We start from the raw sequence: 26,771 nt of genomic DNA on the forward strand, positions 1-26,771 counted from the left end.
CAATCAATATTAGTCATCATACAATGTGGCTGTTACTGTATACAATGTTCTCCTGATTCTGCTCACTTCACTCAACATCAGACCATACAAGTCTTTCCAGGTTTTTCTGAAGTCTACTTGCTCATCATTTCTTATAGCACAATAGTATGCCATTATATTCATATACCAAACTTGTTCAGCCATTCCCCAATTGTTGGGCATCCTCTCAATTTCCAATTCTTTGCCACCACAAATGGAGCTGCTATAAATATTTTTGTACATGTGGGTCCCTTTCCCATTTGATTGATCTCTCTGGGATATAGCCCTAGAAGTGGTATTGCTGGGTCAAAGGGTATGCACATTTTTATAGTCCTTTGTGCATAGTTCCAAATTGTCCTCCTAAATGGTTGGATCATTTCACAACTCCACCAACAATGCATCAGTGTTCCAATTTTCCCACATCTTCTCCAACATTTATCATTTTCCTGTTTTGTCATGTTGGCCAATCTGATAAGAGTGATGTGATACCTCAGAGTTGTTTTGATTTGCACTTCTCTACTCAATAGTGATAGTGACTTGGAGCATTTTTTCATATGACTATAGATGGCTTTAATTTCTTCATCTGAGAACTGGCTGTTCATATCCTTTGATCATTTATCAATTGGGGAATGACTTGTATTTTTATAAATTTGACTTAATTATCTATATATTTTAGAAATGAGGCCCTTATCAGAGAGATTAGTTGTAAAAATTCCTTCCCAATTTTCTACTTTCCTTTTAATCTTTTTTGCATTGGTTTTGTTTGTGCAAAATCTTCTCAATTTAATGTAGTCAAAGTTATCCATTTTGTTTCTTGTAATGTTCTCTGTCTCCTGTTTGGTGATGAATTCTTCTGTTCTCCATAAATCTGATAGATAAACTATTCCTTGCTCTTCCAGTTTGCTTACAGTATCAGCCTTCATATCTAAAGCATGTACCCATTTTGACTTTATTTTGGTATATGGTGTGAGATTTTGGTCTATGCCTAGTTTCTGCCATACTCTTTTCCAGTTTTCCCAGCAGTTTTTTTCAAAGAGTGGGTTCTTATCCCAGAAGCTGGGGTCTTTGGGTTTATCAAATAATAGATTACTATAGTCATTGACTACTGTGTCTTGCATATTTAACCTATTCCACTGATCCACCCCTCTATTTCTTAGCCAGTACCAAAAAGTTTTGATGATTACTGCTTTATAATACAATTTAAGGTCTGGAATGGCTAGGCCACCTTCTGCTGCACTTCTTTTCATGATTTCCCTTGATATTCTGGACCTTTTGTTCTTCCAAATGAATCTTGTTATTATTTTTTCTAACTCTATAAAATAATTTTTTGGTAGTTTGATTGGTATGGCACTGAACAAGTAAATTAGCTTAGGTAGAATTGTCATTTTTTATATTAGCTCAGCCTACTCATGAGCAGCCAATGTTTTTCCAATGATTTAGATCTGACTTTATTTGTGTGAAAAGTGTTTTGTAATTGTGTTCATATAGTTCCTGGGTTTGTTTCAGTGGGTAGACTCCTCAATATTTTACAATGTCTATAGTAACTTTAAATGGAATTTCTCTTTCTATCTCTTGCTATTGGGCTCTGTTGGCAATATATAGAAATGTCAATGATTGATGTGGGTTTATTTTATAGCCTGCAACTTTGCTAAAGTTGTTTATTATTTCAAGTAGTTTTTCACTTGATTCTCTAGGATTCTCTAAGTATATCATCATATCATCTGCAAATAGTAATAACTTTGTTTCTTCTTTGCCTATTCTAAAGTCAATTTCTTTTTCTTCTCTTATTGCTAAAGCTAACATTTCCAGTACAATATTCAACAACAGTGGTGATAATGGACATCCTTATTTCACCCCCGATCTTATTGAAAATGCTTCTAACTTGTCCCCATTACATATGATGCTTGCTGAAGGTTTTAGGTAGATGCTATTTATTATTTTAAGGAAGACTCCATTTATTCCTATGCTCTCTGATGTTTTTAATAGGAATGGGTTTTGTATTTTGTCAAATGCTTTTTCTGCATCTATTGAGATGATCATGTGGTTTCTGTTAGTTTTGGTTGATATGATCAATTATGCTGATAGTTTTCCTAATATTGAACCAGCCCTGCATTCCTGGTATGAATCTTACCTGGTCATAGTGTATTATTCTTGTGATAAATTGCTGTAATCTATTTGCTAATATTTTATTTAAACTTTTTGCATCTACATTCATTAGGGAAATTGGCCTATAATTTTCTTTCTCTGTTTTGACTCTTCCCGTTTTAGGTATCAGCACCATATTTGTATCATAAAAAGAATTTGGTAAGACTCCTTCTTCACCTATTTCCCCAAATAGTCTATATAGTATTAGAAGCATAATCTCCACCTCCAGAGAAAGAACTGATATTGATTGAATACAGACTGAAGCATGTTATTTTTCATTTTCTTTAATTTTTTTTTATTAAAGTCATAAAGAATGACTAACGTGAAAATGCTTTGCATAATTGCACATGTATAACTTTTGCTTACCATCTTTCAGGGAGGGGAAAAGTGAAGGAGAAAGGGAAGGATAGAATTTGGAACTCAAAACTTTAAATAAAAATGTTTTTAAAAATTTCTGAATGTCTGTATAAATGATAGCTATTATTATAAATATAAAAAAGATGACTAAGGACATCAATAATTAGTGACTAATATACCTATATTCTCACCTTTGTAAAATATTTATGAGAATGAGTACTTATGTTTTAAATGTATCCTTGATGAAAATATGAAATAAAGCAATGGTCAGGCTTTCACAGTCACAGAATTGACAGAAAATTGAGAGAATACACGATCCCACTGTGTTTTGATTTTTTATCATAAAATATATTTGAATTGTTAAGACAAAATTCAGTCTTAGTGTCTGTCCTCCAACATGCACATGTCATGTTATATGACATTACTTGACTGATATAACCATAAAAATAACTTGTTCAATGATTTTTTTCATTATCAATATGAAGTGAGGTATAAGATAAGGATAAATATGCTTGCTAATGTTGTCTCCCATTGTCATAGAAGATGTGCCCAGAATCTAAATGAGCAAATTATCCCCTCTAAATAGCTTATGGATTATATTGTGTCAGTCCCAGAAAGAGGAAGATGGTGTTGGGAAGGAAGGAATTTTCAACAGTCTGATAAAATAAAACCTGGATGAGGGCTATTTGATTTGACAATGAGGAAGTTGATGGAGACTATTTAGAGAGGTTTCCATAGAACTGTGAGGGCTGAAGTAATATTACAAAGGGTTACAGGGTTAGATAACTTTTCTTAGTAATTAGGAAGTGAAAGAGAGTTGGAAAGACAGCCTGATAAAAGGATCAAAGAAAGGATTTTTGAAGAGAGGTGAAACTTAAGTATATTTCTAGGCAGATGGAGACAAGCCAGTAAAACAAGAAAAATTGAAGATATATGTATATGAGAAGGTGATTGTTAGAATAATATCTCAAAGGAAGCAAAAGGGATGCATTTAAAGGTGCTAGTAGAGCAGGGGTTCTTAACCTGTGTGTAAGTGTGTGTGTGTGTGTGTGTGTGTGTGTGTGTGTGTGAGAGAGAGAGAGAGAGAGAGAGAGAGAGAGAGAGAGAGAATGCTCTTTGGCAGTGTAGTGAAGACTATTGACCCTTTCTCCAAATAATGTTTTTAAAACATAAAATAAAATGCATTAGAATTAGTGTGAGAACCAATTACATTAAAATACAGTTATCAAAATACTTTACAAAACATTTTCAGGGACCTGAGGTTAAGAATGCTTGCAATGGAATCAGCGACTTTAGTGAGTAGGAAACATTTCTCTTTCTCTTTGACTAGAGAAAAAGAAGAAAGATTGAGTAATGATAATTCTGAGAACAATATTTTAGGAAGTCACTCGGATTTAATAGGATTACACCTACTAAAAATTATAGGCTATGACAAGAGGAAGCAGTTTTGATACATGTGGGGTAAAATGTACTCTCTCTACAATACCAAGTAAGTCCAATATTTTAGGAAGGAGTATGGTGAAGATTTGAGAAGGAGGGAATGTTGTAGAGTTGGAAAGGAAGCTATTGGAGATGCTGGGCTTCCTTGGCAAGGTTAATGAAATTATAGTTGAAAATAGTAATTATATTCTCTGCTATGGCATTAAAACTAGGCAAGCTGCACACCTTCTTGGGTCTTCAGTTTCTTCTTTTGTAAAATGAGGAGTTTAGACTAGATAATCTCTAAGGTACTTCCCACAGCACAGTAGGCAAATCAATTTCATTTGATTAGTGAGGAATCATAATGTTATTTACAATTCTTTTGTTAACAAGAGATCTGTCCCCTGGCAAGTAATTTAACTTCTTCTGGCTTCAGTGCACTTCAAAAAAACAATTAAAAGGTTGTCTGGCCAACCAGGAGTGTTTAGTAAAGTAGCCTGGTATAGAATAGGTAGATAAGGTAATGCTAAATAGTACAGTGGATAGAGTGCCAGACCTGAAGTCAGAAGATTCATCTTCCTAAATTCAAATCTGCCCTCAGACACTCACTAGCTTTGTGACCCTGGGAAAGTCACTTTACTCTATTTGCCTTAGTGCCTCATCAGTAAAATGAGCTGGAGAAGGAAATGGAAAACCACTCCGGTATCTTTGCCAAGAATACCCCATTGATGCTTACATGGGGGTCACAGAGTTAGACCAGACTGAACGACTAAACAACAACAAACCAAAAGAGTACCTTTAACCTGAGGGAGGTCTTCCCCATGGGAATCCAAACCAGAGAGCAATTTGGAGGAGTAGCTTGGAGGAGGTACCCCAAAGGATTATTACAATATTACAAAACTACAGGGAATGGCTATAAGGCTGTAGTGATGAATGGTGAAAGCCAGGACTGAGGCAACATTTATTTCTGTGTGGTTTGATCATTAGCATGAGTATCTTCCTTTTACCAACTTAAAGCCCTCATATTAGAAGCTTTGTTTAGACATTAAGGAATTGATCCATGTGGACCTCCAAATGAATGGTGAGGAAATAGTTCTTCTCAGTAAGTGTGAACTTATTATAATCATGTGGCAGAAAAAGACCGACGAACACAGTGTTTTGCATTGCTGTGGAGTAGGGAGGTGGGAGTTTGGGTATCGAGATGAAGACCAAATTGTGCAGCAGATCAGCAGCCTAGGATGGCCAAAAAGCTACTTGACGAGGCTACTGGACAACCTCCAGGGTTGATCTTTTGGGTCTTTCGAGCCAGTAATTGTTTTTGAGTTTCAATTCTTTAGAAAGTACAAGAGGCTCAGAATACAAAGAGAATGAAGATGGATAGATTACCTAAATATTATATAACATATCATTTATCTCATATTAATTATATTATTATTTTGTGACATTCCTCTGGCATAAGAGAGTCCCTCCTGGAAGAGTGTATGGTTTTCCTATTGACCCTGCTTTCTACAGCTGGGCTTACACTGTCATACTCCCCCCATATTGATGCTCCTGTCCATGGATGGGTCAAGTCCTTGTTCAGGTAACCAGTTTATATCTAAGGAAAGGCCCAAGGGCCAAGCAGAGATGTCTGGGAAAACAACCCCTTAACCAGTTTAGGTGCTGAGAACAACATGTAAAACAATGGGAGTCAGTTCAATGCAAAGTTTTACTGCAAGCAATGAGGAAGAGGGAGAATGAGAGAGAAGAAGAGGTGACTCAACATATCATTCAGGCATGCACATTAACACAAAGTGTAGCTCACATAAGGGCAGCACTCTTTTGGTGAGCACAGGAACGCCAGTCCATTCGGCAGGAGGCAGTGCTCCAGCAGGAAGGTGTGCTTCTGCTGGAGGGGAGGCTATGCTACAAAAGTGTTCTTGTGAGATTGGGGTTCTTAGACTCTGATTTTAGGTGGCCACCCTGAAGCTGCTGTTAGACAAGATGTCATTTGGAAGACACAGCAGTACTAACCTTTGAAATTGTTATTGTTAATATTTTTCCATGGGTAAGTTCTATAAAATTATGGTCTCCCTTAAGGTGAGACTACCATAATGGCCTCAAAACCATCAAGCCTAATCTTATAAAAATGGTTTTCATGTAAAGGTTCTATAAGTTATGGCCTCCCTTAAGGGGAAACTGTCATGGTGGTCTCAAGACCATCAGGCCTTAATTTTATAACTCTTATATCATAATACAACTCTATTATATTCTGTGGTTGACAACTTTGTCAATATATGAATCTGCTGGTTTCCTTCTCTTTTTCCTCCTTCACTGTTCCTTCCATTCCTTCCAACCCTGCATATTAATATTTTTCTTGAGATATTAAAATAGAACATTAAATAAATGTTTATTTATGTCTATGACATGAACTCTACCCAGGATGGTTATCTGGAGGGATTGAATGATGGCTGTGCTGTAACAAAACTTGACCTGCTGTGGCCTTTCCAATAGCCTTCTGACAATATCAGAAGCCTCTTAAGAAAACAGATGGCTATGTGTCCCAGCTTGGACATTTCAGGTAGGAACTGTTAATTTTTGCTTTTGTCTTATGGGGTTGCAGAAGAATAATAACCTATCAGACAGAAATGCTGAACAGTCCCTAGGCACCTCAACAATTGAACCCCTCATCACTGACTATTGTAATTCCTATAGAACAAGGGGTCAACAGGTAAAGGAGGAAGAAGTAGGGGGCTCTTTTGTCCACAGGTACGGTGACTCCCTGTTTCCTACCTGGAGGCTAGAGAGACAGGATAGGGGTAGCCAGAAGTGAGTGGCAGACTGGATTATGGATAAGCCAAAAAAAAAAAATTTCTAGAACTCTAATTAAATGGGGAAACACAACAACACCACAGTAAAATCTTAGGGTGGAATCCAATCCTAAAGTAATGATGTTGATAATGAAGGAGGGAGGGAGCAAGAAAAGTCTGGACAGGGAACTAGGAAGACTTTGAAAGAAAATAGTCTGCCAAACAAGTTCAGTAAAGGAAATAGCAATAACATTGTTCAACACATAAAATTCTGCTTAAAAAAAAACCCAAAAACAAACACCTTTTCCCAGCCTATCACATCTTTAATAGTCTGACAATCAACATATGTTCTGTAAATTAGTGACTGGAAGAATTCAACAGTGAGTTCAGAAATTGTTTTTCTAAGCAGTCCTAAATGGACACAGCTCCTTAGTGTGGATTTCTCTCCTTTATAGAAAGATCTGACGACAAATTTCCAGGGCCAGACAGGTAACATCAGGGAAGACATTGTGGTAGATGTGAAGAACAGAGTTCTGGAAATTGAGAGCTATTAGAATGAGAACAGAAGAATATGAAGACATGTCTTTTTACCTGAGTTCCTGGATGTGTTTCCCTCTTTCTTGTTCGTTTCTTATAGGATTGTCACTATGTCTTCCAATATGACTGCCTGGAAAATACTACTGATGCTAATCTTCCTGTTAGCTCTCTGGGTGTTCTTTATGGCTTCAAGAAATTTCTCAAAGGTAGGAATTATTTTCTTTTTCAGTATTATCTTCTACCTAGACCAAGACAAAACTGAATTACAGAAGGAAGGGTCAATGGGATATATTACTACTACTACTACTACTACTACTACTACTACTACTACTACTACTTCTACTACTACTCCTGCTACTACTACTACTATTACTAACACTACTACTATTACTACTACTAGCGAATGTGTATGGCTTTAAGGTTTACAAAGCACTGTATATGAATTAACTCATTTGATCCTGACAACAAACCTGTGAGATAAGTGTTATTATTATTCCCATTTTACAGATGATGAAATTGAGACTGAAAGAACTTAAGTGACTTGTCCTCCATTATAGAGCAAGTATGATGTTGCACTTGAAATAATAAAATAGAGCAGTAGATAGATGCACTAATGTTTATGACATGAATTCCACCCAGGGTGGTTGAAGCAGTATTTCTGTGGCTACCAAGTGGCTCTAGCATTCTTTCTTTTCTACCTTGGGCATTTTTTTCTGAAGCTTATTCCAAACCCTGAAACCCTAACCCTGTGGCTGGAGGACATCTTCTTTATGTGTACCAAACTCAATTTACATCCTAAGGCCAGCCCCAAGAGGTCACAAAACTGGCCCACAAGTTGAACATTCCCAAATCCAAAATTAATTAATGAGCAATAGACTGGCTCACTGTGGCGATAGGATTTCTGGAGGCCTTGTAGAATCTGAAATATAGTAACTTGGTATCAATGTCATTGTATGCCATTTCTGTTCTTTTGACAATGAGAGGAATTTCAGGTGGAAATAGGAAACACTCGTTCAGACAGTTTGCTCAGCTGGATGGGGAGGTATCTGGGTAATAGGGTGGAATCCTCCTGCAGGGGAACTGAGGAGATTAGAATCATAAAATCATAGACTTTGAAAGGAGCTTGAAGTTCATCTGGTTGTATGACCTCATTTTATTGATGAGGAAACCAAGATCCAGGGAGATCACACAATTTCCCAAAAATCACACAAGTAATGGGATTTGAACCCAGGTCCTCTGACTTCAGAGCCATTGATCTTTCACTATACCATGATGCTACTTAAAAATGGAAAATAGTTTAAAGATAATCACTAGAAAACTACAAAGCATTCTGAACCATAGTACTTAGATTTGTAAGGAAAGATGGAGAAATTGAGTCAAGAGAAATTCAATGACTAGTGAAAAGATCACTTTACTATTTAGTGGGAGAGCTAGGATTAGAGCTCAGATTTTGTGAATCCTAATTCAATTTCTTTCACTGGGAAAACTAGGATAAATCAACTTATTATTTCATTTATTATATATGCCAACATCACAGTTCTCAAGCTTGTTTACTCCTTTGGCATGTGTCCCCTCCTCTCTTCCTTAAATGAAAAATCCACCTGCACGGTTTGCCACCAGTGTGTATTTTGTCTTTTCAGAAGGTGGAAAATCCAGAAACAGCCCACCAAACTCAAAGATGGCTCATCTTTGGAAATGGGAACTCAGTCCCCAGTCCCTGAGAAGATTTTCAATAGTTTCATATTGCTTTGGTATTTAAAGTCCTGGCTATAGCCTACTTTTCTAGGTTTATTTTGTGTTATTCTCCTTCATGTGCTATATATTTCAGCCAAACTCGATTACTTGATATTCCACAAACTCATTACTTCCTACTTGCCTTTGGTTGTCCTCTTTGCCTAGAGTTCATTCCTTCTTTACCTCATCTCTTAGTCATCTTACTTCAAAGATCAGGTCATGTCCTACCTCCCGTAGAAAGGTTTTCCTGATACCTTAATTGTTGTTTCTCTCTCTCTGTCTCTCTGTCTCTCTGTCTCTCTGTCTTTCTGTCTCTCTGTCTCTCTCTCCCCTTTGTCTGTCTGTCTATTTCTCTCTCTCTCCTTCAATTATCTTGTATTTACTTTTCTGTAAGCTCTTTAAGAGCAAGAATGGTTTCATTTTTGTCTTTGTAGACTTAGCAGGGTGCCTTGAATACTTTTTGAGGATTATTGAATTGACTTGTGTAAGGATTCCCTGAATCTGCCAATGTAAGGAATATTAAGTGACTTGCCTAGCATCACACAGTCAGAATGCGATAGAGTTGATACTTGAACCCAGTTATTTTTGACTGAGACCAGCTCTCAACCCACTATATGATGCTGCTTGGACTTGGTAGCTACTACTGTACTAAGGGCTTGTTGAATTGAATGAAATTCTCTTCCCTTGTACAGAAAAGACCAGCCAGCAAAAAGTGTAGAAGAAAAAGTAGAGGAGTCACAAATTGGGTAATATGACACTTGTTAAATTATTTAACAGGTGTAAAAGGAAAAAAACACACACAATGAAATGCTGTACTCTGCTTGACAGTTATAAGCCTACCAGAAACAATTTAGATAAACTGTTGTTGTTCAGTCATTCAGCCACTTAACAACAACAACAACAACAACAACAACAACAACAACAACAACAACAACAATACCAACAGAATCAAGAATACTCGATTTGGAGTTAGCAAATTTAGGTTCAAACCCTGGACCTACTCCTTTGTATTTGTGTGAATTTATCAGGTCACCAGGAATTTTTCTGGGTTTCAATTTTCTCATCTGGCAAATAAGGGATTTGGACTACATTATTTTTTATTAGAACTGATTATCAGCAGCTTCCATTGAATAATAAGTTCAGAAGGCAGATTGCAGAGGGTTTAGAAGAGAGGAAGAAGTTCATCTAAGATGGGGAAGAGAGATATAGGACAATAGCTAGTGGAGTTAGCAGGACCTAGTGAGATTTTGTTTGTTTTTAGGATAGGGAGACAGGTATATTTACAGGTGGTAGGGAAGGAACCGTCTACCTCTAAATACTATCTTACATAATGAAATAACTGGGAGCCTTGGGGAAAAGGCACAGTGTCATTTCAGAGTTTGAATAGCCCTCAGAAGTTAATGCTAAGCATATTCAGACTTGTGTCAATTACTCTACAGAAGCAAATTAAAACAAAGAAATAAAAAAATCCTCTTCCTCCTTCATGTACTTTGATCCAGTGTCACTAGCTTCCTTGTTGTTTTTTCCTAACTCTGAGTATTTTTACTGGCTGTCCCCAAGCTTGTAACTCTCCCTCTTCATCTCTGATTCTTGGCTTTCCTGGTTTCCTTCAAGTCTCAGCTAAAGTTTCACCGTCAGCAAAAATTCTTTCTCAGCCCTCCTCAATCTCAATGCCTTCCCTTTGAGATGATCTCCAATTTATACTGTATGTATCTTGTTTATATATGTGTATTTATTAGTTATCTCCTCTATCAAACTGTCAGGGGCCTTTCAAAAAATTTTTGTATCCCCAGTGCTCAGCACAAGACATGGCACATTGTTATTCTTTAGTCAAGTCCTATTCTTCATGACCTTGTGCACCATGTTGTCCTTGGGGTTTTCTTGGCAAAGATCCTGGAGTGGTTTGCCATTTCTTTCTCCAGTGAGTTAAGGCAGACTTGCCCAGGGTCACCCAGCTAGTAAGTGTCTGGGACCAAATTTGAACTCAGGAAGATAAGCCTTCCTGACTCCAGGCCCAGCACTCTCTCTACTAAGCTATCTAACTGCCTCTGAATGGCACATAGTAGGTGTCTAATAAATGCTAATTGACTCAATGATTGCTTCTTCTCTCCTTCCTTTGCTAGATCTCCATCCATGTCACTTCTGTGGATATTTCTCAAGACTGTCCTGGGCCATCTTCTCTTTTCTCTATCTGTCATTTTATTTGGTGACCTCATCATCCTCCCTGGGTTTGGTCATCATCTCTAATGCAGAATATTGTCTGATTTAAAAATCTTACCCTATTATCTTTTCTGAGCTCCTGTCCCATATCACAAACTGCCTCCGGGACATTTCAAATGAGAAGACCCATAAGCATCTGAAGCCCAGCATGTCCAAAGAAGAAACCATTATTTTCCCCCAAATCTTTATCTATCATCCAGACTTTAAGGGCACTGCCATTCTTCTAGTTATCCAGGTCTGTATCCTTGGTGTCATCTTCAACTCTTCATTCTCACTCTCCCCATATATACAAATCAGTCCATTACCAAATTGTGCAAGTTCTATCTTCATACCATCACTCATGTAAGCTCCCTTCTCTCCACTTTTATAGATGCCACCTTACTTTGTGTCTTCATCACTTCTAGCCTGAATTATTATAATATCATTCTAATCAGCCTCCCTGCCTCAAGTTCCTCCCCTCTCCAACCCATCCTTTACATATCCACTAAAATGATTTCCCCGAAGTACTAGACTGACCATGTCACTTCCATATTTTATACATTCCAGTGGCTCTTCATTACTTCTAGGATTAAATAAAAATTGCTCTTTTGTGACATTTACAGCTCTTCCTTTTGTTTCCTGTCTTCTTACAAATTAATCCTATCCACACACTCTACACTATACTGGCCTTCATCCAAGAAGCTCCAACTCTTGTCTCCATGTCTTTGAACTGGCTTATCCAGCACATCTCAGTCTCTTGGAATCTCTGGATTCCTTGAAGACTCAGGTCAAGCATTGCCTTCTTTAGGAAGCCTTTCTAACACTCATGCTGCTACTATTTTTTTCTTCTAATGTTACCTTCTATCTTCTTTATACATGTTTTGTACTTCTGTGTGTGTATGGTCTCCTCCCATTAAAGTGTAGGCTCCTTGGGGGCAAGAACTATTTTGCTTTTGTCTTTATATCTTTAGTGCTTGCTACATAGTTGCTTAGTAAATTATTTTAGGTTGATTTATTTTTTGCCAGTTTTGCTAGACTATTAAATGAAGAGCATATCATAGATATGATTCTCCTAGATTTAATGATGCATATAATGATACAGTTTAAATTAAGAAGACAGAGATGCATCTATTCTAGATCATTGGTATCAACTTCAAATAGAAATAGGACCACTAAACTATACATAAGGACCCCTGTAAGCCACATATCGACTTACAAAACCACATATCAATATTGTATGTGTTCTATTGTATTTTTATTTATTGTGTTAAGTATTCCCCAGTTACATCTTACTCTGGTTCCAGCCACCACACTTGGAAGTGTTGTGGGCTGGCTGCCGTGTTTGATACTGCTGCTCTCAATAATAACATAACTAGATGAATCTAGGATTAGCTAGACTTAAAGGGCAGTCATTAATTACTCAGTATTAATGTGGCAAGAAATCTGTAGTGGAATGTAGTGGTATACTTTTTAACATTGTTATCAAAGATTTGGATTAAAGCATTAAATGTCAAATTCATCAAATTTACAGATGACACAAAGCAAAGAGGGATTAATAACACATTAGATGACAGAGTTAAGATCCACAAAATACCTTGACATTGTAGTACAGGGGTTGGCAAGCTATGTTATAGTTTGCTGACCACTTTCTAGAACATTGGGTTGAATCCAATAAGATGAAATTCAATAAGGATAAATGTAAAATGTCACAATTTGGTTCAAAAAGTCAACTTCACAAATACAATCTGGGGAAAGTATGATTAGAGAGTCGTTTGTATGAAAAAAAACAACTGGGGTTTTTAATGAACTATAAACTCAATTTGAGTTGGTAATATAATCCAGAAGACAGAAAGTTCATGTAGACTTTGATCACTTTAAAAAAGGCACGCCTTCAAGGAAACTGGTAAAAGGTAAAAGGCATTATGTACTCTGCCATAGATAAGATGACATTTGGAGTGTTATGTTTAATTTTGGGAACCACAGTTCCAGAAGGAGATTGATAAGCTGGAGAATGTACAGAGCAGAGCAACCAGAATAGAGAAGGGCCTTTAGTCCATGTCCTGTGAGAATTGTTTGAAGGAACTGGGGATGTTTAGCATGTAGAAGAGTCAAGAGGGACATCATAGGTGAATTTAAGTATTTGAAGGATTGTCAAATGAAATAAGGGTTGGACATGTTTAATTTGGTCCCAGAAACCAGATTTGAGAGCCATGGTTGGAAGTTCAAACAGGCAAATTTAGATTTGATATCAGTCAGTTTAATAAGCATTTATTAAGGACCTACTGTGCTAAGTGCTAGGGATACAAAGAAAGGCAAAAGACAGTCCCTTCCCTCTCAGAGCTCACAATTTAATGGGAGGGACAACATGCAAATAATAATTAGAGTTATCTAAAAGAAGAATGGGCTTCGTTGAAGGGTGATAGGATACCTCATTGGAGGTATCTAAGCTAAGGATGAATGACTATTTGTCAGGTATATTAAAATGCAGATTACTTTCAGGTATCTATTGGACCAGTAGTTGGGTTCCCTTTCAGCTTCCAAATTCTGTGATTTTGTAGTAAGAAGAGATACAAAGGCATTTATAAAACACAGAATCTTTACTTTAAGGTAACTATAATCTAGTTATAGCTTCACTTATTTGACATAATTTAGGGGAACCTAGATCCAATTCTTTCTTCCTTTCTTTTTTCACCTTTGGTGATTTCATCCCAAACCTCTGGCAATGGGTTTACTTGTTGTTTGTTTCACCAAGTCTGATGAATGGATCAGTAAGCATTTGTTAAGTGCTAGCTACATGTTGAATAGTGTGTTGGGCATGGGAAGAAATGAAGACAAAAATAATATAGTCCCTGGCCTCAACAAGTTTATATTCTGTTGAGAGATAAATTGTGTGTGTGTGTGTGCATTTATAATATTATACTCTATGCACAGTGACCATATAACAAATAAAAAAATTTTTATTTGTGTGCTTTTGCAGGATTGAGGGAGTATTATCATCCAAGGAAATCAAGAAAGGCTTTGTAGTCTCACAAATGGTCACCACTGGACTTCTTTTTCCTGCTTTCCTTTTAATCTCTCAAAATTTCAAGTTGATTCTTATTTGCTGACTTGTCTGTCTAATTGCTCCAAGGCTACTCCCAAGTATTAGGGATCAAGAATGATAGAATAATGAAGATTGAAGATGAGAAAGTTGTTATTTAGAACTTTGTAAAGTCACCTATCATGATGTTCAAATTGGGACAGTTTCTATGGTCTGCACACATTGAATTATGTTTCTTGTTGTTTCAGTTGGGGGCCACATTAAAACTTCCCATCTCTATACATCACTGGAACACTTCCAAAAAGTTCTTATCTGCTGAAATGCCACTCACCACAGCCATGGCACCCACAGAGATTGAGATGAAAACAAATAAAATAATCAATCAGCTAGACAAGTTTATCCCACACAGACCATTCTCCCACATGAACACCACCACTAGTGCAGCCCAAAGTGTGGCCACCATCTTTAATCCAAAGACCACTTACTGCAGGGGAGATCAGCTAGATATTCTCCTGGAGGTAAGAGACTTCTTGGGGCAAAGAAAGGAATATGGAGGGGACTTCTTAAGGGTCAGGATTTATTCCCCAGAACTGAAAGCAGGAGCTTCAGGAAAAGTGACTGACTTCAGCAATGGCACCTAACTTGTCAGCTTCACATTACTCTGGGTGGGCAGAGTCTCTGTGTCTCTTCTGCTCATCCACCCCAGTGAAGGAGTGTCTGCGCTCTGGAGAGCAAGGAATAGGGGCTATGATAAGGTGATTTTCACAGGCCAATTTGCCAATGGCACGTCACAGGTCTTCACTGAATGTGGCCTGGTTTTAAATACAAGTGCTGAATTGTGCCAATACCTGGACCATCGAGATCAAGAAGCCTTCTACTGTGTGAAACCTCCACATATATCCTGTGATGCATTCGCCCATATGAAGACCAGGAATAGTGAAGTTTCTTATCTTAGCATAAAGGAGAAAACTCTTTTTCAAAGGTAAACAGAATTTCAAATACATAACCGGCTATAGATAGAAGGACAAGGGTTCCATACTTCATGTGAAGATTCTTTTCCTAACTGAACTTTATTAATGCAAAGATAGAGTCACATGAAATTAGTTCATAGAAGGGGAGCTTCCTGGGAAAGCATTTTCTTTCATCCACATTTGTAGTTTTCAGAAAGTGACTGGATTCTTAGAAACAAGGCTTGGTTTTCTGGTATCTGGAAAGAGACATGGTAGGCTAAAATTATATGTAAGGATCTTCAGTTAAAATCTAATTAGAACAAGAAGGGTAGCTCACATATATGAACTTGGAAGTGTTGATCATAACTGTCCTTATGCAAACCTAGAAGTTAATAACAGAAAAGAACAAAGTAGGCAGAAGTTTAGGAAAGAATGGATGTGAACTGGTCACTGAATCTGGGACTACAACTGATCAATTTATCTCTCTGTCTTTTGAAGGTCCAATGTGGGGGTTGAAATTATGAAAAGTTTTAAAGCCATTGAGGTCTCAAATTGTAACAGTAAGTCAACTCTAAGCTGTACTGGGTGATACTTGATCCTTGGTCTTTTTAAATTAAATTTTTCTCTTACATAATTTTCACTCAGCACAGATCAGAGGAATTACCAAAGTATCCTTCTTTATAATAAAAAAAAACTGCATGCAAGGAAATGTTTTCAATCTAAGTTAAAGCCAGTCTTCATTCTGGGTTCAACTATTTCTCTACCATCATCACCATCTCAGTATTTAGAAATTCTTTTGGATTGTACATAACTGAACCAGATGGAAGAGCTCAAACTTAGGACTTAGTCACATCTATACACTCCCCTAAATGTTTTGATGGAGGTGGACAGAATCATAATTAAAAAGCTCTGATGGTGTGTATGTGTGTGTGTGTGTGTGTGTGTTGATTTTTATACAAGTCCTTTGGTTTAACAATTTTCTTTCCTATACACCAGAAATTCCATTTAAAAAAAGATTGTAAAGATAGGAAGGGTCAAGATTATGAAGGGTTTTGAATACCAAACAGGGCATTTTGTATTTTCTCCTGGAGGGAATAGGAAGTTACTGTAGTTTATTGATGGGGGAGGCAGGGAGAAAGAGGATGTGAGACCTTCACTTTAGAAAAATTACTTTAGTAAGTGAATGGAGGATGAATTGGAATGTTAGAGAGACTTGAGACAGGCTATTGCAGTAATCAATACTTGTGGTGATGAAGGCGTACACTAGAGTAGTGGTAGTGTCGGAGGAGAGAATGGGGTGTGTGTGAGAGATGCTGCAAAGGGGAAATTGATAGATCTTAGCAAAAGATTGGAAATGGGGACAGGGGTGACAGATAGTGAAGAGTCCAGAATGATTCTTAGATTGTGAGCCTGATGGACTGAGAAGATGGTGTTGCCCTGTACAGTACCAGGGAAGGTAGGAGTTGGTGAGGAGAAAGGTTTTGGAGACAGATAATGACTTGTGTTTTGGACATATTGATTTTAAGATGTCTATTGAGCATTCAACTCAAGATGTCTGAAAGGGAGTTGGAGATGCAAGATTGGAAGTCAACAGAGAAGTTGGAACAGTATAGGTAGATAGCTTAGAAATGATAATTAAATTCATGGGAACTGATGAGATTGCTAAGTGAAGTAGTACAGAGGAAGAAGAAAAGGGGCCTCAGGACAGAAACCTAAGGAACATCTACAGTTAGAGGGTGTGATCTAGAGGAGGCTCCACAAAAAGGAGACAAGGACCAATTAGGTAAGTAGGGGAGGAGAACCAGGAGAGATTGGTGTCCCAAAACCATAGCAAGAAGAGAGTATCAAGGAGGAAAGAGTGATCAGCAGTGTCAAAATCTGCAGAGAGCCAAGAAGAATGAGAATTGAGAAAATGCCATTGGATCTGGCAACTAAGTGCTCATTAATAACTTTGGAGAGAGCAGTTTCAGTGGAATGATAAGGTTAAAAGCTGGATTGTAGGAGGTGAAGAAGAGAGTAAGAGAGGGGCAGCTATGTGGTGCAGTGGATAGAGCACCGGCCCTGGATTCAGGAGGACCTGCGTTCAAATCTGGCTTCAGACACAAAACACTCACTAGCTGTGTGACCCTGGGCAAGTCACTTAACCCCATTGCCTAGCCAAAAAAAAAAAAAAAAAAGAGTGAGAGGAGAGAAAGTGGAGGCATATATTATAGATAGCCTTTTTGAGAAGTTTAGCTATAAAAGGACAAAAATATAGGATACTAGTTAGGAGGGATGAAAAGATGAAGTGAGGGTTTTTTTTTTCAGGATAGATGAGAGATAGACATGTTTATAGGCAATAGGAAATGAGTCAGTAGACAGGGAAAGATTGAAAATAAGTGAAAGTGGGGATGACAGGGTAGGCAGAGTGTTGGAGGAGATGGGATAGAATGAAGTTATTTGAATAAGTAGAGGGATTAGCCTTGGTCAGGAGTAAGGCCACCTTATCATGTAAAACAGAGTGAAGGAAGAGATAGTGACAAAAGGCATCTGAGTGATAGGAGATGAGGAAGAATTTTCATGGAGTTCATGGAGAATGGCCTCAATTTTCTTCTGCAAAATAAGAGTCAAAATTCTGAGCTAAGAGAGTAGGAGTAGGTGGAGCCATGGGAAGTTTGAGAAAGGATTAAAAGTTTTGGAAGGAAGAGTCACTGTGAAGAGTGGGATAGTGAGTTGATAAGGGAGGTATAGTAGGATTGTCTAGCAACAATGAAAACCCAGTTGAGGTTCTGTTATGCTTAGAAGATGGAAGATGATTCAGCCAAGGATAATGATCAATAGTAATACATGTAAAAGGAGAATAAGGAGAGGAGGAAGAGAAACACTTCAGGAGGATGAGGTAGTCTATAGTGTCAAAAGCCATGGAGAGGTCAAGAATGATAAGAACAAAGAAAAGGCCATTAGATGCATGCATGAATGAAAAAGTGTTTATTATGTGCTTATTATGTGCAAAGAGCCTAGGATACAAATACCAAAACAAAGACAGTCCTTGCTTTCAAGAAGCTTATAGTCTAATTGTTAAAACAACACACATTGGGAAATGGTGGCCAGAGAAGATACTTTGGTCTGGAAAGGTAAAGGTATAATGACTTGGACCATAGGAAAGTAGCTCCATGAAAAAACAATGGCAAAGTTAATCAGATCGTGGTTTGTAACTCCAGAACTGGAGAATTAACTGCAGAAAACCTAGAGAGATGAGAATATCAGGGAAGAAAGAGTGATCAACAGTGTCAAACATTGTAGAGAGGTCAAGGAGAATGAGAATTGAAAAAAGGCTATTGGACTTGGCAACTAAGAGATCATTATTAAATAGAGAGAGCAATTTCGGTGGAATGATAAGGTCAAAAGCCAGATTGTAAAAATATATGTATGTGTGTGTGCATGTGTGTGTGTGTAGTGTGTGTCTGTTCATGCTTAAATATGTATTATGTGCATATAATATTTCATTTCAAATTACAAGTTCTTCAAATTTTATAGTTGTGTGACACATATATGTATATATATGCAAATAGATGCACATACACACATATTTTATATGTGTGTGTATACAAACATGTACATCAAGTTATATATGATAACATATGTGAGGAGATGGAGATTTCAAGTTGAGCAAGTTTGTATGTATATATGTAGAAGCATGCATATATACATGTACATGCAAATATGTTTAGTGTGAAGGGATGGCAATTTCAAATAGAAGATTTAAAAAAAAAGATTGGTGAGATGTTGGCATGTTTGTAGGAAGCCATTATCAAAGATGAAAGAGAGATGAAACTATGAAGGGGGCAAGTTTCAAGAGAAGAAAGGAGAGGCAGAGTGCAATGAATATAATCAGTGATTGCTTGAAAGGAAAGCTCATTTACCTCATGGGAGATTCAACACTACATCAGTGGATACTCTACTTCCCTAAAATGATGAAAAGTATGTCTATCTCATCTATTGATTTCCAAATTAAAGCTGAATTTCATGTTGTTTAAAGTATTTGTTTGCATTTTTGTTTTGGACTTATGAACAAATATATGAAAATATAAGGATGCTAGGGTGTGAGTAGAAATATTGATCTTGCCTAGAAGAAGAAAGACTCAAAGGAGGAGAAAATTAAGGATCATGTCAAGGGACTTTGAGGAGGAAAATATGGAATAAAGGAAACACGTGACAGAGGGACTAATTTTTCCATTTAATAAGAAGGCAAGATATGCCATTTATTTGGCTTAATTGAACCTCCTTGTTGGACTTGACTAAAACTGTTTCTCCAAAGTTGCCAATGATCTTGGTAGTGCCAAACCATCATCATTACTAATTTTCCCCATTATTTTCTTTCATAGCCTTTATAAGCATTTTATTCTTATACATGAACTTTGTTGCTAGGAAGCTAAGTAGTATAGTACATAGAGAATTGGACCTGGAGTTTGGGGAAGACCTAAGTTCAAATCCAGCCTCTGACACTTACTAATGATTTGACCCTAGCTAAGTCACTTAACCTTTATTTGTCTTCATTTCCTCATCTGTAAACAGAGTAATAATAATAGTACCTACGTCCCAGAATTGTTATGAGGATCAAATGATATGATATTTGTAAAGCGTTTTACAAACCTTAAAGTACTATATAAATACTGACTGCTAGCTATTTTTATTTTATTCAGTTGTATAAAATGTTTTGTTGGTTATTTTATGTGAATCAACATTTCTTTTATCAGACAGTGAAATGGAGAGAGAAAAATGCCATATTGGGATGAAGGTCCCTATTCCCAGTGGATATGCTTTGCAAGGGATGTGGATTCCAACATCATGTAAACTTATTCGATTTAATGATGCAAATATAATCAGAGATTGCTTGAAAGGAAAACTCGTTTACCTCATGGGAGATTCAACACTACGTCAGTGGATACTCTACTTCCCTAAGATGATGAAAAGTATGTCTCTCTCATCTATTGATTTCCAAATTAAAGTTGAATTTCATGTTGTTTAAAGGGACATTTATTTGCATTTTTGTTTTAGACTTATGAAAAAATATATAAAACACAAAATACAAAAATATAGTTTTATATAGTTCACAAATATATTTTCTCATGTAGAAATTATGAGGGAATTTAATTAGACTTTAATGTACCTTCTCGCTCTCTACAAGACTGCTCTGCCTTTGATGGTTAGGAATAATGCTCTTACCAATCAAGCTCTTGAGGAGCAGGATACTTGGTTTTTCATGTTTCCAAAGTGTTACAGATCTCTTCCTTTTCTGAAATATATATTCACTTGTTTTTCATCAGCTCTAAAATTTTTTGATCATCATGGAAGTGGAAATTTTAAAAAATATGTACTTGTGGATATGGAAAGACATATTTACATTCAGTGGAAAAAACATGGACATCCATTTGTCACTCAACAGCTCTTCTCAGTGAAAGATGATGAGTATGTCACCCGTGAAATTGATAGAATATCAGGAGACAAAAACACAGCCATTGTCATTACCTTGGGACAACATTTCAGACCCTTCCCCATTGATATCTTCATACGAAGGGCCATCAATGTCCGAATGGCCATTGAGAGATTATTCTTGAGAAGCCCAGACACCAAAGTCATCATTAAAACTGAAAACATAAGGGAGATGGACATTGAGGCTGAAAGATTTGGTGACTTTCATGGCTACATTCAATATCTTATTATGAAGGACATTTTCCAAGACCTCAGTGTAGGCATCATTGATGCCTGGGACATGACTATTGCATATGGCACAAACAATGTGCATCCACCCAATCATGTTGTTGGAAATCAGATTAACATGTTCTTAAATTATATCTGTTAAGGGACAGATGCAGAAAATCACCAGGGATCACTCTCTGTTGATGTAATAGATTTACCTGATATGTTCCATGGGCAGAGAGGACAACATTTAAAGGAATAATTCCAAAGTTCCATTGAGTAAATTTATTAGAGAAGATGGCACTCAAAGAATAGAAATGTAAATGATTAAAGTTGGAAAAAATCTCTAAAGAAAGCTTATTGAAAAAATAATTACTTTATGTTCTTGTCTTCTTCCAGCTCCTTGACTTCTTCAGCTCTCTCTCTCTCTCTCTCTCTCTCTCTCTCTCTCTCTCTCTCTCTCTCTCTCTCCTGACTTTGGATATCTTGGCTTCTAAACCTGAAACATTTATTTTGGCTTTTCACTTAACTTCTCCCTCAAATCAGATATACCAAGACCTCCTGCCCCCCAAACATCACCTTCTTTCCACATGTAACCAAAACCCAAGTTCAAGCCCATACCACTTCTAACCTGAACTACTATAATAACTGTAAAATTGGTCTCCTTATTTCTAGGCTTCCTGGTCCAATCCATCTTCTACACAGCTACTAAAGTAATTTTCCATAAATGTAAATGAAATTATGGTCTCTCATACTTAATAGACTTGAGTGATTCCCTATTATATTCTGGATCAAGTAAATATAATGTCTTCTGTTGAATCCCTTCTTACCTTTCCAATCTGTTTATATTTTATTCCCTTCTATACATTCAAAAATCCTTCTGGATTTTACATGTCTGGAATGCCCTCCCTCCTTGTTGCCTCCTCTTGTTATCCCTGTCTTCCATCAAGACTCAGCTCAAATGCCTTCTGTAGGAAGCTTTCACCAGTTGTCTATGCCCCACTCTAAGCCACCTGAGCCTTTCCTTCTAAGATTAATTCCAATTTACTCTGCATACATTTTGCATGAACCTACTTATTTGTTTGTTATTCTGCCCCCTAGAATGTAAGCTCCTTGAGAGCAGTGACTTTTTTATTTTCCCCAAAATTTAATCTTTTTTTTTATTAACAAGAATTTATCTTCTCTCCGTCACTCCCAGTGAAGAATTTTTTAAAAAAAGAAAAACCTTACAATAAGTAAATATAGTGGGGAACGAAAAAACAAAAACAAAAAACAAAATTTCACATTAGATATCCAAAAATGTATTTCTCATTTTTGGTTTTTCAGTCTATCACCTTTCTTCTAAGACGTGGGTAGCGCACTTCATCTTTGGTTCTCTGGAATCATAATTGTCATTTAATTGATCAGAGTTCTAAAGGCTTTCAAAGTTGTTTTTTTCCTCTATAATGTTATTGTTATATAAATTGTTCTAGTTCTGCTCATTTCACTCCATATCAGTTCATAGAAGTCTTCCCAGTTTCCTCTGAAATTGTCCATTTCATTATTCATTATGAATCAATATTATATTTATATATAATAATTTGTTTAGCCATTTCCCAATAAGTTATCTCCCTAGTTTCCACTCTTACGCAACTATGAAAAGAACACACATATTTGTGTATATATGTATGTATGTGGATGTGTGTGTATATATATTTTCCTTTTTTATCTCTTTAGTGTATATTCCTGGTGATGGTATCACTGGGTCCAAGGGTATGTGGGTATAGTTTAGCGACTTTTGAGGGGGAGTTCAAAATTGCTTTCCAGAATGGCTAGACTAATTCCCTGCTCTACTAACAACACTATTAACGTGCCTGTTTCCCTGAAGTCTCTCCAACAGTTATCAATTTCTTATTTTGCCATCTTTGACAATCTAATGGTTATGGGGGGGACCTGGAAGGTGCTTAATTTGATTATCTGTTAGGTATCTTGTTACTTACATGTTATCTCAATCACTAAAATATAAGCTCCTTGAGGGCAGTGACTGTTTTTTGGCTTTCTTTGTATCCACAGGGCTTATCACAGTGCCTGATAAATAGGAAGTATTTAATAAATGCTTGTTGATTCATTGCTAATAGTCCTTAATGAGAAATATTTGTTGGAAATATTTTCCCCAATTAAGTACTTCTCTTGTAATCTAAAATGCTTTGATTTTGTTCATGAAATATCATTTTAATTTAATATAATAAAAATTATTCATAATGCCTTTTCTGATGACTTTTGTTCCTTGTGTCATTAACATGTCTCCTAGTAATAACATTTTTAGACATCAAATTATATCATTAAGCAGTAGTTTTCGAAATTGTTTAGTACTGGATAAAAATTTAAAAGTAAATCAGTAGAAAAATAGATTTAAAAGAATCAGAAACTATTAAACTCAGTAACTTAGTTACAAACATGAAAGGAAACATAATTACTTTGGGGAAAATTTTTTCCCTGTTTGTCACAAACTGCTAAGAAAATTGGAAAACAATTTGGCAGAAATTAGGATTAGAGTGATATCTTGTACAATATACCATAATAAGCTCAAAATGGATCTCTTGTCTGGGAATTAAAGGTAATGCCATAAAAAAATTAAAAGAGAACCAGGCAAGTCAGGTACCTTTCATAGAATGGTTAGAAGGGAATTCTTTCCCAGACAAGGGACAAAGGTGATAGTTAAGAATAAAACAGATAATTTCAGCAATATAAATTTGAAAAGCTTTTGTATAGACAAAATCAGTGTAATAAGGAGAAAAAAGGAAACTCAATTAGGAAAGTTTTGCATTAAATATATCATATTGCTGATAAACATTTGATAAATAAGATTTATATATATACATACATATACACACATATGTAGTTATGTATGTATGTGTGTATATCTATATCTATAAACATAGATATAGATATACACACATACACATATATCACCTAAAACCATTTCTCAAAGGACAAGTAAAAAAATACAAACAGTTCTTAAAAGAATTGCATACTATTAACAATCATGTGAAAGAGTGCTTTAAATAAAAAATAATGATGATAATATGAACTGCAAATAGAATAAAATATGAGATTTCACTTTCTACCTAACAAATTGGTAAAGATGACAAAAATTAAAAATTTTTAGTGTTAGAGGTGTTGTAGAAAGGCAGGCAGAGTATTATACTGTTTATGGAGCTGTGAATTGGTCCAGCATTTTGAAGTAAAATTTGGAATTATGATGAGAAAATGACCAAGTCTAAGAAGTGGAAATTGAGAGGATGACCATCAGTTGGGAAATGCCTTAACAAGTTGTGGTATTTGATCATAATGGGATATTATTGTACTATAAGAAATGATGAGCAAGATGACTTCAGAAAAACCTGGAAAGACTTGCATGAACTGATACTAAGTGAAGAGAACAGAACCAGGAGAACATTATACACAATAGCAACAGTATTACATGATGAATAATTGTGAATGACTTAGCTATTCTTAGCAATACAATGATCCCAGACAGTCCTAAAGGACTTAAGATGAAGCATGCTATCCACCTCCATAGAAAGAACTGATGGCCTCCAAATACAAACTGAAAATTAGTATTTTTCACTTTCTTTTTAGTGTTCATTTTTTCCCCACAAAATCACTACTATGGAAATGCTTTACATAATTGCACATGTATAACTTATATCAGATTGCTCACCTTCTTAGGGAGGAGGAAGGGTAAAGAGGGAAAGATAGAATTTGTATCTCAAAACTTAAAAAAATGTTTAAAAATTGTTTTCATATGGAATTCGGGAAAACAAAATTTTATTTCTTTAAAGAGTGACCCAACATTTCTGTATCATTTAGCCCAGAGATCCTACTACTAAGCTTATATCTCAAGGGACACCAAAGACAAAAAGAAAAACCCCATGTATGCTAAAATACTTATATCATCAATTTTTCTAGTAGCAATGAAGTAGAAACAAAATAGGCGCCTATCAATTGAGAAATCACTAATCAAATCATAGGCTATGAATTTAATGAATGTAATGTAATATAATTAAATAAGAGTATTATGAAAAGGATGAATATAAGAATACAGAGAAGCATGGAAAGACATGAATAACGCAGAGTGAAATAAGTACAACCATGAAAACGATGTGTCTGATGACTACAATAACATGAAGGGAAAGAACAAACAAAAGGAGAGAAGCTTAGAGCTCTGTAACTAAAATAATCAAGCTTTGCCCCACAGAAGAGATATGAGAATGTACCTTCCGTAATTGTTGAGGACCAAATGAGTGTGGGACACTGTCTATAATGTTGAACTTTGTTGTTGTGTTGGTTAGTTTATCTGGACTGCTTTTTTCTCTTCTTTATTTTTTATTCTTTGCTATAAAGAATGGATCTCAAGTTTGGAGAAAGTATTGGGAAATTGAGGTGATATGAAAACAAAAGTTCAATAAAATTTTGTAAATAGCCATAGTTGTGCAAACTACCACCTTTCATTCTCTAATTTTTTATAATGTGATCTTTATGTATTTGTCACATATCTATCTTGACCAATGTCCAGTTTTCTTGCCATTTTCATTGAATAGATGGCCCTTTTCCCCAATACTTTATATTTTTGGATTTATCAAAACCTAAACTTCTATGTTTAATTGCTTCTGGGTCATGCTGAATTAATCTTTTTACTGATCAGCCTTTTCTATCTTAAAAAAATACTAAATGGTTCTGATGATTGAATTATGTATAATTTGAGAACTAGTAATAGTAAATTTCCTTCATTCTTTCTTTTTTCCTTAGTTCCATTGAGATTGCTGACTTTTGTTCTATGAGATTGATTTTTTTTATTTTTTTGTCTGAATTAATACAGTAAGTTTGATTGGCATGGCACTAAATCTGTAAATTAATTAAGATGTAGCTATCATTTGACTTCCTTTTGCAAAAGTTCTTCCACATCTATTTTGTAGTTATGAAACTGCCATTTTTTTTTCAATATCTTGAACCCTTGGTTTGGTCGTCTATAAAAATGGAGATTATAATAGCACCTACCTTATAGGGTTGTTGTAAGGATCAAATGAAATAATATGTGTGAAGGAATTTTCAAACCTTAAAGTATTATAGAAATGTCAGCTATTACTGTTATACTTTATGTATTTTGAACTGACTTCTATAATTTCCCTTATTGATTTATTCTTTGAGAGCTCTGATTTCTGCCTTAATTTCAGTCTTAATTTCCTTTTTAAAATTTTTTTTCTGTTTTGAACCATTCCAGAGATTCTTATTGTTTCATTATTTGGGGGGCCTCATAGAATTTGACTTCTAGCTTTCTTTTTTATTGGAATTTTCAGATCATTATTTATCAGAGTATATGATTTCTTCATCATGTTGTGACTTTTCCTAATTTATGTTGTTTTTTTGTTTTTTCTTTATGCATATTACTGCTGATTTTTCTGCTTAGAGGCTGGATGGATGGCTCTCCTTCCATCTGTCCCCTATTCTCTTGAGTCAAGCTTCCACAAAACTTGATAGTGCTATGTACTATGTTAAGTGCTGTGCAAATATTATCTTATTTTATCCTCACAGCAATCCTGCAAGGTAGGTGCTGTTTATTATTGCCATTTTACATTTGACAAAACTGAGTCAAATATAGGTTAAGTGACTTGCCCAGGATTATATAGTTAGTAAGTGTCTGAGGCCAAATCTGAACTCAGGTCTTCCTGACTCTAGGCTGAGTGCTCTATTCACTGCGCTGCTTTGCTGCCTTGTAGGGTTTTGGAATTGTACTGAGAAAGTTTTCTCCAGGATCATAAGCCTACATGCCCCATATGGATGCAATATATTTTCATGAGTCCACAAAAGATGAGATTAGGGCCAAAAATGGAGAGATAAAATGATGGCAGAATCTTATGACTT

General features: G+C 36.0%; 1 protein-coding gene across 1 annotated transcript; it reads left to right on the plus strand.

Annotated features, from left to right (window-relative positions):
• The first annotated feature begins 6,478 nt into the window (after positions 1-6,478).
• LOC114039649 (NXPE family member 1-like) lies at positions 6,479-21,030 on the plus strand. The gene is given in 6 exon segments (XM_027857520.1): positions 6,479-6,499; positions 7,366-7,471; positions 14,487-15,220; positions 15,687-15,748; positions 19,925-20,140; positions 20,495-21,030. Coding segments are annotated over 5 exon segments (1,644 nt in total). The 5' UTR covers positions 6,479-6,499; positions 7,366-7,375.
• Positions 21,031-26,771: the final 5,741 nt, after the last annotated feature.

Source organism: Vombatus ursinus, unplaced genomic scaffold, assembly GCF_900497805.2.
Source record: "Vombatus ursinus unplaced genomic scaffold, bare-nosed wombat genome assembly UNPS02012156.1, whole genome shotgun sequence".
Lineage (NCBI taxonomy): Eukaryota > Metazoa > Chordata > Mammalia > Diprotodontia > Vombatidae > Vombatus > Vombatus ursinus.